The sequence below is a fragment of the Amphiprion ocellaris genome, chromosome 15 (assembly GCF_022539595.1).
Source record: "Amphiprion ocellaris isolate individual 3 ecotype Okinawa chromosome 15, ASM2253959v1, whole genome shotgun sequence".
NCBI lineage: Eukaryota > Metazoa > Chordata > Actinopteri > Pomacentridae > Amphiprion > Amphiprion ocellaris.
The window spans coordinates 24,207,703-24,221,174 of record NC_072780.1 but is presented as its reverse complement, the minus strand read 5'-3'; the positions used below and the strand labels follow the sequence as shown (position 1 = coordinate 24,221,174).

At 38.9% G+C, this 13,472-nt stretch overlaps 1 protein-coding gene across 8 annotated transcripts in view; it reads left to right on the top strand.

The window, feature by feature from the left end:
• The window catches only part of atat1 (alpha tubulin acetyltransferase 1), a 30,569-nt gene continuing 17,097 nt past the window's right edge, over positions 1–13,472 (top strand). For 4 of the 8 annotated variants that reach the window (XR_004848181.2, XR_004848182.2, XM_035952764.2 and 1 more), the window contains exons 1-10: positions 2–397; positions 881–941; positions 4,774–4,865; positions 5,241–5,298; positions 5,431–5,544; positions 7,399–7,500; positions 8,704–8,752; positions 9,224–9,269; positions 12,081–12,155; positions 13,050–13,263. Coding sequence is in view for 6 of the 8 variants with exons in the window: in XM_035952764.2 (XP_035808657.1) it covers positions 306–397; positions 881–941; positions 4,774–4,865; positions 5,241–5,298; positions 5,431–5,544; positions 7,399–7,500; positions 8,704–8,752; positions 9,224–9,269; positions 12,081–12,155; positions 13,050–13,263 (903 nt within the window). In the remaining 2 variants the exon portion in view is untranslated. Of the gene's footprint in view, positions 398–880; positions 942–4,773; positions 4,866–5,240; positions 5,299–5,430; positions 5,545–7,398; positions 7,501–8,703; positions 8,753–9,223; positions 9,270–12,080; positions 12,156–13,049; positions 13,264–13,472 lie in introns of all 8 variants that reach the window. The other 4 variants (XM_023280132.3, XM_023280131.3, XM_055017983.1 and 1 more) reach the window with 3 other exon arrangements.

Genomic DNA, 13,472 nt, shown 5'->3' with positions numbered 1-13,472 from the left:
TTTCCGGGAGTGACACGCATCCTCAGAGACACATTGAAGCTGCATTGACAATATAATTAGCAAGTGCCTTTTCATGCCACTCATACAGAGCATTATTTAGTGTCATGCAAATTGTGTCCGTGCAATGTTGAAGTGTTGCTGTCTTCTTTCAGTCAGCTAACTGATGTTTATTGCGCCAACGAATCAGCTTTGTAGGTGAGATAGCAAACTGCCAGTGCGCCGTTATCTAGCCTGCTAGCTAAGCACCATTGGGATTGGCTGTTAATCTTTTACTACATATCATAGCTCTCCAGCTAATTTGTACAATGGAGTTTCCTTTTGATATTAACCAAATATTCTCCGAGAGGGTCTCCATCTTGGACCAGACCCTTGTTGCAGGCCGCAGATCAGCAGAAAGGTAAGTCAAAAAATCAAGTTTGCTTTTGTCTTTGTTGTCAGTGGAAGTGTTACATTTGACGTCCCAACACAGAGTATCTTCTCCGGATCTCTACAGAGAAGCCAACTTTACTCTCCATTAAGAAATCTGCTCATTTGAGCGTCTTGTTGTCGTCGCCCGTAGAAACATAACGAGACAACGGTCAGGGAATGACTTCAGTGTGCCTCACACTAACTTTACTGTTCCACCGTGCGATAAGGAGAAAGCTGGGAAACACCCTGGCAGCATCACTCAGACTGAACTATCACACAGGCTAATTCACGTCCACCTTGAGCTGCGACAAGGAGGTGTAGTGTCTAAAGTAAACTGCTGAAAACAAACAAACAAGCAAGCAAACAAACAAAAAACACTCTTTGCTGTTTGACAGTGATGATCAGCTTTGACAATGATGATCAGCCACTGCTTATCTGATCCCATTCTGCTCTGCTGTGACTGTGTTTGCAGGCCTGATCTTCAAGGCCATATAGCCACAGTTATTGATGAACTTGGCAGAGCCTCAGCAAAGGTAAGTCTGTTTCGGTGTGGGAGTCAGTATGATTTTTTTGTCTATTTTTTTGTAGTTGTTTATTGTTGAGTGTAAAGATTCATGTTTAAGTTACATGGAGCCACACAGATGAAGAAACCTTTGTTCTTCTTTACCTAAAATCCCCAATAGTATTATTGTGACACAACTAGTCATCATGTCATTAAAGCTAACTCCTGCAGATAAATTTTGCATCTGCCCATTTTGTTAAGTGGATGCCTCTTATTAGGACTGTTGCAATCAAGTTTACCCTCAAAAACTTTCAGTGGAATTAATCTTATTGGTGTTTTGGTCACTTCATCATCATTTCAGATAAAAGCTTCAAAGCAATTCCTGTGCTGATTTTGTGTTGTAATATATGACAGCAAGCATGATTATGTTAAAAATACCCATACCTATAATACCGTATCTACTTGGAGATACGTGGTGACTATGAATATGCTGTGTGGCATTAAGTGCACACAAAACCATGACTCCAGCCCATATAGTTGTGCGATATTTGCCCACATTTGGTTAACTATAGTGGTTGTTCAGTTGGAATCATACTTAGATTGTCTTTTTTCATGCATGATTATCTGCTGTTTAGAATTCGCGACATTGTACTGTTACTGGTTCGTCTGTTCTACATGTTTGCTTGGATTGTGATAACTAATTCTACACTTTGTAAAAAGTCTATTCAAGCATACCATACATGTCATGGCTGAGTTGTACCTGCTATCACAGTTTTATGTTTCTGCGACAAGCGATAGCGATCTTGTGTATAGATGAAATGGTGACACCTTAGGCAGAGTGATGATACAACAAAATAAACTACAAAAAGTTCAAACTGGAGCTGGTTTTTCTTTGATGAAGAAAATAAGTCCAATGTGGCTTTATGTCGTCTTTTGTCCAAAAAATGAGCAAAAATCTGAAGCCATTCACATTAAAATCTTCAAAAACAAATACCCATCTCAATTTGACAAAAGATCCAATCTCTGATTGTATAATATTTATAAACTTTTAACTAGTTACGGTGAAACAACATAGAGAAGCTTAGAGAATCACTCATAGTCAGTCATAGCCTTTTGCACTGTCTATCTCATAGACTCTGGTTCTAGGTCCACGTAGTTTTGGTGTTACTGGATGTACTGCAGACACAGCAGCAGCAGTGTTGTCTCTGTAGTGGATGTTCTCTCTCACACATCATATAGTTGACCAATCACGTTGGCTTGAACAGAAAAAAATAGAGGGGAAAACAAAAGCAGCTCTGATGATTCACTTCAAAGAGCCATTTCTATGAGCCATTTTGTTCTTGACTGACACATCGCTATTAGTCTGCAGGAGTCTGAAACTTTTGAATATGTTCATCCCTTTCCTACGCACCTGCCTCATGAAATAAAAGTGCAAAGAGTTCATTTGATTCCATTATTATGTAACTTTGATTTAGGAAAGAGGTGATGATGATAGAGACATTCCTCCCAGGAACCATATCTTATCTGTTCATATCCCCAAATTCACAGAAATGTGAAAAAAAAAAATGTGCCAGTGAGGAGTGCCATCTTTTTCTGTTTGTTCTACAAAAATGTAGAAAAAATGTATTTACCCTGTAAAACCAAGTTTGGGGCACAGATAGAGGATTGGAGACAATTAAAGTGAAAAGAGCTAAGATGGAGCTTGGTCATTTTGGTCACATGATTGTACATTCTGTTCTGGATTGTACAGGGAGGTATTGAAGAGAAGATAATACGGGAGAAATATGATTTTTCTTACTTCTCTTACTTTTCAAGAGAGGGCATCCTGATAATAAGGAGTTATAATAGAGGCCTAGATATTACAAATGAATTATCTAGTTTTCTGTACTTCATAGCAGACCTGGAATTTTCAGTGACACTCAAAATCTGTTTCCTACGTATTTTCAACTGTAGGAGCAGATTTGAAATTGCTCTGTAATTATGTTGGTGTCAGTGGGTTTCACTCGTACTTAATTGATTGTTGATTTTACCTATATTAGGTAGGAACCTTTGTGGCTAGGTAGGGTTTCCAGCCGGAAGGGACAAATCAGTTTTTGACTGCTTAATGCCGAACGCGGACAGCTGTACACTGAATGCTGAACTTGGGAATGGGAATTTTATGCACTTTGGAGTTTTTTGAGAAACGAATAAAGACACTGTGTTCAAGGCAAGTTAAAATGAATTGGACTTTCATTCATGAGTATGGTTATTAAGCTTATTACGTTTTTATGATTCCCGGTTGGATGCTCTCAGTGGTTTAAAGCATTGATTTAGCCCCTAAACCAGGGCTATTCAATTAAAAATTCACTGGGGCCGGATTTTCAGACTAAGAACATGAGCTGGGCCGGACGTTTTTAGCAGACACTGAGCAAAGTTAACCATTTAAAATAAACACAAACAGATAAGACAACAAAGACACTGGATGTTTATTAACGTATTGCCACATCCAAAAGGACATAAACATAATAGAAGAGCAGTACTTAAACTAAGCCTGTGCTGAAATACTGCTTCTTTAAATTTTACATTTCAAACACACAACTTCAACACATTTTGATAGGTAAATATAAGCACAGGTTAAGGTGCATATGAACATAAAAACTAAGTGCAGATTAGAAACACCATCTTTTGGTTACATCTGAAAGTGCATTAAAAATTAACTTGGTTAACAGTAACTTTTCAGAACTTGAGACATTTTTCTTCTTTTGAAATAACAAAAAACAGAGTTTGTCCCTGTCCATATTTGGTCTCATCTGAGACAGTCACATCTTCAGTGTATATAATCAAAAAAAATAAACAGTGGGCACAGTGACACAGTTACTATCCCTTTGAAATGAAATAAAGCTGACTAGGGCTGCAACTAACGATTATTTCAATAATCGATTAATCGGCCAATAATTTTTTTCGATTGATCGATGAATCGGATTAAAAAAACAACACATGCGCTGCAACACACTCGTTGCAGAGTAAACGCATTGGTTTGGCGTTCGGACTTGGTGGTAAATAAATAAATACTTGTCAGTCCACGCAGGATTAAACCTCGCCGATTTGTCGTTTCAGGATAGAGAAAGACATGATGCTATTTTCACCTGTATAGAACTGCTAATGTTAATTTTTCAAATGCGTCTCCTCAACACAATGCATTGTGGGTTAGTTGATAGGTTACGGCAAGTGTTGCATTCAGTGTTCGCAATAATGTTGGAATTTTTGTAAGAACTTGTCAGTGTTACCGAAAGATGTTTTTCTGTTTTTCTCGGACCCAAGTCCCAGTCACTCGGCAGTTGCTTTAGGGCCACTCGAGGGTTGCTTTCGGGCCGCATGTGGCCCGCGGGCCGCTAGTTGAATAGGGCTGCTTTAGATGGTTGGAAAGGGGTCATCGGGGGGTGGGCCAGTTGTGAGGGGCACGCGGGCCGCCAATTGAATAGACCCGCCCTAAACCAACAATTAATGAAAAACATGCATTATGTTTTGAAAATGTTCTATGTGTAGAGGCAGTATATAATGGACAAAATATCAGAAAAATTGGAGCATAATCTGAAAACATAGACTAGAGAAATCAGCAATGTTTTACACTGAAGTACAAACAAGCAAAATGTATATTTTCTAGCTTGTAATATGATTACAAGCTAGAAAATATACAGCATGATATATCAGCCAACTCTTTTTAAATCAAGATTGAAGCTCCGTCAGCTGGCACTGGCAACTGGGTGGAAGTAAATAATGCTCAAAGCACAAACACCTGTAATATCTACAGGTGTTTGAGCTTTGAGATAACAAAATAGTGTAATATGTCAATGTTTAATAATGTTCATCCTTTTTCCCCTCAGGCCCAACAGCTTACAGCACCGATAACGAGTGCTTCCAAGCTGCAATCTCAGAGGCATCAGCTCTACCTGCTGAAGGATGGAGAGAGCAGCGGGTACTTTTCACATCCTTCCCTCAGCTCTCACTCATTACACACATGCACACACACACACACACACACACACACACACACACACACACACACACACACACACACACACACACACACACACACACACACACACACACACACACAGACTCTTTCTCTGACTAAGCTGATACTCTTCACCTGGACCTGCTCAGCTCATCAGCACTGAGTCATACTGAAAAGCATCTACTGAAGTGTTGAGACATACAACACAGTGTGTTTCATGCTGATGGCATGACCCAAATGGAGAAGTTGGTTGATAGTTGTCCTACTCATTCTGCTCCCTCTGCGCCCCTTGCCATGCAAACTTAGTGACTCACCTCTCCTTTCTTTTAAATACAGAGGGCGTGGTGTGGTCGTGGGATTTCTGAAAGTTGGCTACAAGAAGCTATTTCTGCTTGTGAGTCACTGATTGTCTCAAATTTTCACATAATTTCAGTCTAGCCCAGCTATAATTCCATGTGCTTTATTGATGTTATGTCTATTTGAACCTTCTGTGTCAACTGTTCATCTGCTTGTTGTATTACCACAGGACCGTGGAGGTGTGCATATAGAGGCAGAGCCCCTGTGTGTCTTGGATTTCTACATAACAGAGAACTTGCAGCGACATGGCTATGGACTGGAGCTATTTGATTTCATGTTGCAGGTGAAGCATTCTTCTCAAATGACTAGAAACCAGACTGACAATAGTGGAGGGTGTTATTATGGTCACTTTTCCAGGCTGTTCAGTTCAAAACATGAGCAGTCTGTGGGCTTGATTGTTTGACAAGACAAATGTGCTGTGTTGTGATATGAGGAATGTTGTGACTGCAAAGGGTGACTGGTTTCCAAGCATTATAGCAGCTTTAAATACCTGCAAAATTTTTGTTTGGTGATATTCCCATTTATAACCTAACCATTACTGGATTTTTGAGACCTATACATATAGAGATATTTTGAGAATTTGGAGAGTGTATAGATATATTGACCTGACCATTCATCTGTCAGTGTCTGTCCCCAGTTTATAGATCTATAAGTTGATATTATGGCCGTGAGCTTTTTTTTAATTTCATGTTCATATGTGAAACCTTTGATTCAGGTCTCATCTAAAGGCAAAAGTGTTTATACCTGTTCCAAGTGACCCCCCTGTAATGTGGGGAGGCAAGAGTGCTAGTACGAGAGGGTGACATACACTTTGATACTGGCAATCTCCTTCAAGACACTGTACTTTGTGGTATGAAAGACAAAGTCTTATATGAGAATATTAAGCTTAATTTTAGAGTTAAGTTTGCTCTCAGCAGATTCATATTTCTTAATACTGGTCTTGATCTTGGAAATAATGCTAAATTTTTGCCACAGCACCATCAGCAGCTTGGCTTGCCACCTTTATATAAAGATGCCTCTGGAAGCCAGTGCTTATCTCAACACTGTTCTGTGCACACAGGTCTCAAAGCGGACACCAGAACAGTGTCAAGATAAGCAGTAATGCACTGGTTTGGATTTAGCATGTGCATCATTGATGCTGTGATGGAAACAAACTCTGTGCGGCATGCGTAAGGGATCTGTTTGTGTAGGTCAGAGGTCCTTTCATGCAATGTGGAAGATTGGAACTAATCAGAATCAGAAAATAAGATCAAGATCAAAGTTCAAGAAAACAACAGGCAGATGGTCTCATTGAATGCTTAAATATATTTAGAATGCTTTGCTCTTGTGTTTTGGATCAGAATATTAGTCAGTAGTCATCAAATTCATCCCAAATTTACCCAGAACCCAGAGTGAAGAGATAAAAAGCTTCAATATGTTTCAAATATGTTTTTTCGATTGTCTAACAATGTCCAAAGCTCCATATTATCCAAACCTTAAAGTCATTCACCTGCATTGTCAGTGCTGAAATCACTTGTTACTTTAGGAGCCCTAGATGTCAGAAAAACATATCCCTCTTCACAGTTTAACTCAAAGAAAAATAAAACCTGGAATAATGTTATATCAGTATTCTCCTACTTGCAAGTACAGCTGTTTCCCACAGGCCATTGCTACGAGGGTGCTTCAGAAAAATTCTCTGCCTCACCTGGAAACAAGGGAAGTAATTCTCATTTTGGGACATAACCGGATATAATAAAGCCTGACTTCACTGTCCACAAAACCCCAAATGTTTGAAGCAAAAAAAAAAAAAAAAACAGGAGAGGAAAGCCTTAAGCTGGTGTGCTGTTGCTCAACGACAATCCAGAAACGGCCAAATGCAACTTTGAATTTTGCTCCGTGCACCTTAGTCATCTGACTTCTGTCTGTTTTCAAAACTGCAATCCCACTTGCTTTGCCGCATTTTCAGAGTATTGATGAAATTATCCATGCTGTTGAGGAGTGTCTGAGACCTCTAGATGTGAACTTAAGACTATGCTGAAAATAATGCAAGAACAATCTTGTCCTGTGATGTTTTCTGGTGAGGCAGAGAACTTTTTCATCTACTCCCATATGTGTTTTAACTGTCACTAACTTCATGTTTTTTCTTTCTCTGTTGCAGCACAAGAATTTAGAGCCAATGCTGATGGCTTATGACAGGCCCTCACCCAAATTCCTGTCTTTCTTGGCAAAGCATTACAGCCTGACACAGAGTGTTCCTCAGGTATGGGCTGGACTTTAGTGTCACATTTGTATGTGAATGGTTTGTTCTCTTCTATCGACTGCATGCTGTACATAAACAAATCTGTCTCTCTTCCACCTTTAGCAATGAGATCTTAGATTAGTTTTCCTCTGGGAACCAAAGAAAATGGTCCATAGTTTGATGTGTGACTTTCAGGGTGGCTGTTCCAATTTTCACTGTTATATTTAGACAGCAGCTCCTCCCTCTGGTTTCTAGTTAATTCTGGTTATTGTTTTAGCCTTCTATTTCATTATTACAAATGAAACATTTGTTTGGAAGCATATCTGTCACTTTTTTTTTTTTTTTGACAAGACGAGATGTCCAAATTCCACATATGTGCATAGGTCACATTAGCAATGCTCACTCATGTATAACTGTATCTTAGCCTGATCTAATAATGAGATATAGTGGATTCTGGACTGATGTTAAATTAGGGTTTGGGGTTAGCCCTAACACACACATTGGTGGGCATTAACGTGAACTGCATTTCAATGCATCAAATGTGTTTCTTTACTTATTTGGAACATATACAGTGGTCCCTTGTCTATCGCGGGGTTATGTTCCAGACCCCCACCCAAACCCACCCGCGAACTATTGTGCTGCAATGCACCATGGGAGTTCAGGATGTTGGAGGTTTAAATGTCATTATTTTGGTTTATGTTAGTGTTACACTTTATTCATGTTTGCGTTTAATTGTGTTTTTGAGGTTTAGGGTTTAGTCAGGCTCTGTCCTGCTGAAGGCAATGCCACTGAACGGTTTCTGGTAATCTACATTCAGACAGCTGTCGTCCACTCTTTGTACATGCTGCCAAAAGCAGGTACAAGAAGTATTTAGAAACCTCTACTTAGCCCCAAGGGCCAGCCACTTCTAGCTAACATTCTGATTTCTAAATGAATACAGGGAAATGCAGCGGAAATATCCAACCTATAATTATACTTCTTAAAATAGAAAGAGGCTCCATGCTCAATTTGTTATTGAGATGTCAGACCATGTCGAGTTGGAGGATCAAATAATGGCAGGAGCCAATGGCTTTCCTGTTTGGAAATGCCTTCATGATGTTGATACTATGTGAAGTTTGTTGTTATGCCCCTACAGCTACAACAAAAAGGCAGGGGAAATTAAGCTGAACACAAACTGTTACGGACTAATCATGAGCATCTTGTCTTTTTCATTACTCTGTGCAGGTCAATAACTTTGTGGTGTTTGAGGGCTTCTTCTTCTTCAACAGATCAGGTAAGTTTTCCCCTACTCTATTTTGCCACCATTATTGTTTTGGTTTTTGTTGCTGTGAAAGGGCTTATGTCATTGTTTTTCTTCCCTGTGGTAACATGAGCTATGAAGTGTGGCCAAGCAGGCATTGGAACATGACATCCTTACTAGCTGAACCAGTGCCTGTTAGCATTCTTGGTATTTCTGTATCAATGCTGAATCTGCTTGCTGTTGTTTTGAAAAACCACATGCTTTTGTAGTTTCATGTTATCAAGTTCAGTTACATAACATTTTGCATGTGACAACATTGAAGTGAACTTTTGCTTTTTGGCTTCACAACAGATGTTTTTGTTTTTTGTTACATATGTCTATGTGGAAGAAAGAAAATCATCCTCATTAGAGATTAAATAAGTTTCAACGGGTCACTCAACCCAAAAGAGTGCTGTTATGCTTTTATTCCAGTTCCAAAATTTTTGTTTAACTAAACTCTCCCAGGCTTATCCTCCTCTCCTCTGACGGATCAGGGGATGGACGGCTTTTTGTAAGGACTTTTCTCTCTTTTCTTTTCCCATACATCTCCAGCATCTTACCCCTCTTTCCTTTGTCCCATTATTACCTCCATATTATTATATGTTGCCTTTAGTCTCACTTATTTTCTTTATCTTCATTTTTTAGCCAGTTTCTGTCCCTCTATTCCACTTCCTCACTTATATTTATCTACCTATATACTTACAATATATGTCTTGCATTGTTTATTGTGTCATATATTGAATATGCCTTTCTGAGTGTCAGAAGACTGCTGTATCCACAGAGCCACAACACCGCCTGACTGATAGGGAAATACCTCTCTGCTTTGTGAGCCTCCAGTGTCTGTCAGTTTGTTAAAAGCCTGTTAAAGGTGCTTTGTGTGACACTGTGCCATCAACAAAACAAATTAATGTGATGAGTCTATACAGTAAGACTGTGGTTAAGAGGATTGGTAGCCTCTTTGCGTTATGTGTATGTGTGCCAATCAGCTGGGTGTTCTTTATAGTGCCAAACAGAAAGAGGTGCCATTCTTCCCACACAATGTATGCAGAGTATCTGCAGCTTGCAGCCCAGACAACAGGCTAATACAAGGTACAAATCTGCCCTGTAGGGACAGATACACACAGAGTTTTATTGTTTAATAAGAACTGGAATAGAAGATTAGAATATTAGTAGCAGAAAACTGAACAGACTTTATGAAGCATAGAAAATATGTCGCTGTGTTTTGTTTTTTTTAATAGGTTTTTAGCATATTTTAATTCACATAAAACTCAATATCGCAAAAGAGAGCTCAAGTCTGGACATCACCTTTTCTGCTGTTGCACTGGCTGCTGTAGCTTACCACAATCCCTGTTTAGGGTTTCAGAAAAATCTCCAAGAAAACTAAACTACATTTCCTGAGTTTATTGCTCAGTCCAAAAAAAAAAAATCATCTACAAGTTGTTGCTGTTAGAATAACAAACTTTCATGATTTTAACTAAATTGATTATTGGCTTTCAGAAATATACACCTCTTACACTTTTTGCAAAAATAATGTTTGACCTAAAAAAAAAAACCCCAAAAACAAACTAAAAACATTTGCAACAGTCTTTTTGGGTTTAATGACAATATGTCCAACCAATAAACTACACTGAGTTAGGGGAATTAGGTGTTACTCTATAATCAAATGTGTTTTTACGTAACAGTCTAAGATAAGGTAGGGGACTGAAATCCTGAACTCAGGGTGAAGAAAAATCAAGCCACCCAGCAAATTTGATTAAATTACCCAAATGTTACCTGGAAAGTTAGTTTTAAATCAACTAACAGAAATTTCAGTTTACATTGCACACAATATTAAGTTGATGCAATTGCCAACATTGTTTTGTCAACCGAACCCATTGAAGTATTCTTTGGAACTTAAATTGTTTATCTAAATGAGTAATTAAATTTTCATCTTGCAGCACTGAATTTAATGAAGTGGTGGGAATAGGTCCCTTGAATGACTATTTAGAGTGATTTTACAATAATTCAAATAAACCATTGATTGATTTTTTTATTGCTCTTTGTATTGGCCTTTGGCACCACCCTATATTAGATGTGTCATACGTGTGGAGTGTTTCTTGTACTGCTTAGTAGTGATGTATGTACTGCACTTGGCTCAACATAGCCAAAACACAAAGACAAGTGGTGGAAAAGCTGAAACGTCCCTTTCTGAGGAGTAGAGGAACCAGTAAAAAGGTGTCAGGAAGCAAGTGAATGTTTGCGACATGTTGTAAATGTAAGAAACATTTACACTAACAACATGACTAGTGTCAGACTGAAGCTACCAATCGTTTTAACCAGAGTGTCACCTGTTTGGGTCAAAGGAACCTCCATGAATATGACAGATGATTTTAAACAGCATCTTCAGGCTCAAAATCTACTTCACAACAGAATTTAAATATTGGATTGTGGTTATTGTAGTCTGCTGAAGTAGTTGTGACCAAAACAAAGAAGTTTGCATGGCTGAATAAACTAATTTATGTACTCTTGAAAAGTATTCTTGTTGACAGTCCACTTTTAGTTTTAGTTTTGCCCATATTTATAAACCTGACCTAAGTTGCCAAAGATGTCAGTACCAATATGTTAATTCTGTTTAAGGTGGATTCTCCCTTTAAACCTTCACAAACAACCAGTTTTCCAGCATCACCTTGGTATATTGTTACTGTATTGCCAGAGGAAGCACAATTCAAATGTACAGACGGATGACAAATTAGTAAAGTTTTGGGCCACCGCCTGCCAACAGAACACTTTCAGTGCTCCTTGGCATTCATTCTCCAAGTCTCTGGAGGGATGGAACTTACTTCTTCTCAAAGATAGTCCCTCATTTGGTGTTTTGGGTGATGACAGTGGGAACATGAACAATTAAAATCTTACAAAGACGTTGAAATGTGTTGAGATATGGTGACTGCCATAGCATATGATTCACATCATTTTCATACTTATCGAAACATTCAGTGACCCCATGTGCCCTATGAATGGGGGCATTATCACTCTTGAAGAGATCACTGCCATCATAATAGAAATGTTTTATTGTAGAACAAATTTCATTACTACCAACAAATTTGCATTGGTTTGCAGTGACCCTTCCTCTAAAATGGACAACTGGACATAAAATATGGCCCCCCATACCATAACAGAGCCACCAGGTCACCTCACTGTAGGGGTCAAGGGTTCAAGTTTTTCCTTAAATTAGCCTCTAGCTTTTAAAGGACAAAATGTAGGGCTATGTTACAGGGTGAGGGAGAGAAAGAGACAATGTAATCTTCTGTTTTTGTCCTCGCTCTGAGTGTGTTCTCTTCCACAGTGGCCCAGTTGAGAAAGGTTCCCCTAAAAAAGCCGGACGGAGAGATCAAACCCTACTCTTTAATGGAGAGAGAAGGTAAACTGTCATTTGCCTTGGACATAAGAACTGATAAAGTCTCTGTAAATGGAATTCAGAGATTGTAGTGTTTCCAGATAAATTATACCCCCTTGGAAGTTCACCCCTTTTGTTGCTTTTAAACACTGAATCATAGTCAATATAATTAGTTGTTTTTGTCTGTAAACCATTTGTGTAGATTTGGCTGTGTATCCTTTAGATGAGTCATAAGTGCTTCCCTCTCTAGCCTCTTTCTTGCATGGTCACTCAGTTTTTGAGAACGACTTGCTGTGGGCAGATTTATACATATGGCATGTTTGTGGTGTTTGAGTCATCTTTTCTCTGTATGGTGTAGCTACAGTCAGGTCCATAAATATTTGGACATGTGGAACTTATGGCCTACAGGTAAAGCTAGGAGTATGGATTCACCAGTCACTTGACCTTCCAGTTACAGGTATCGTTATACTACAGTCCCTTGAGATGCACTCATTGCACTCTGATGATCCCAGTTTCACTAATTGTGTAACTTGTAGCACTATTTTTGCTACACTTGAGTTGAATTACGTGAACCACTTTCCCTATGGGCGTCAGTAGTTATGCAAAATACTTATTTTACATTTTATATTTTCAATTTGTTGACATTATTTTGGCATGAAAGCTTTTTTATTGTCAAAAACCGAAATACATTGACCATAATTTAGTGTTGAAAAGCGATAGGAAGTGGAGGGGAGGTAAGGAGGTCAATACTTTTTATAGGCGCTGTAAATTTGGAATAAACCTTTTCTCTGGTGGGCTTTTGCAAAAAAACTTCCAATTGATCATCAACTGCAATTGAACATTTTATCACAATAAATTTTAGTTTTTTTCAGGTTTGCATATAATTAGAATTACTATATAGATTTTTTTCCTGTCCAGTGGTACGTCAGGAACAGAGGACTCTCCCATGGCCATTTGCTCCTCCTCATTCCCCCCAGCGATTGGTATCCTCCCAGTGCTCCCACTCCCTCAGCATGAGATCCTCCCCCAGCAGGGCGCCCCCTCAAGTCGTCCCGCCTTCTTGCCCTGGATGCAGCAGGATCCAGAGCCCACAGTCACCTCTCATAGATCGCTACAGGGAAAGACGCAGCAGGTAAGAACTGACACACACCTTACCCTTTCCTTCTGACCACTTTACAAGCCTTTAAATGCAATCTATATCTTGACAGGTCATCTTACAAATAAATGACAGAGTCTCTGTCTGTATGCATCTGTACCTTTTCTTGGGTTTTCTCAATAACTATTTACATTTTGAAATCTGTGTGTGAGTGTAGAATGTCGTTTTTTCTTTGACTTTATCAA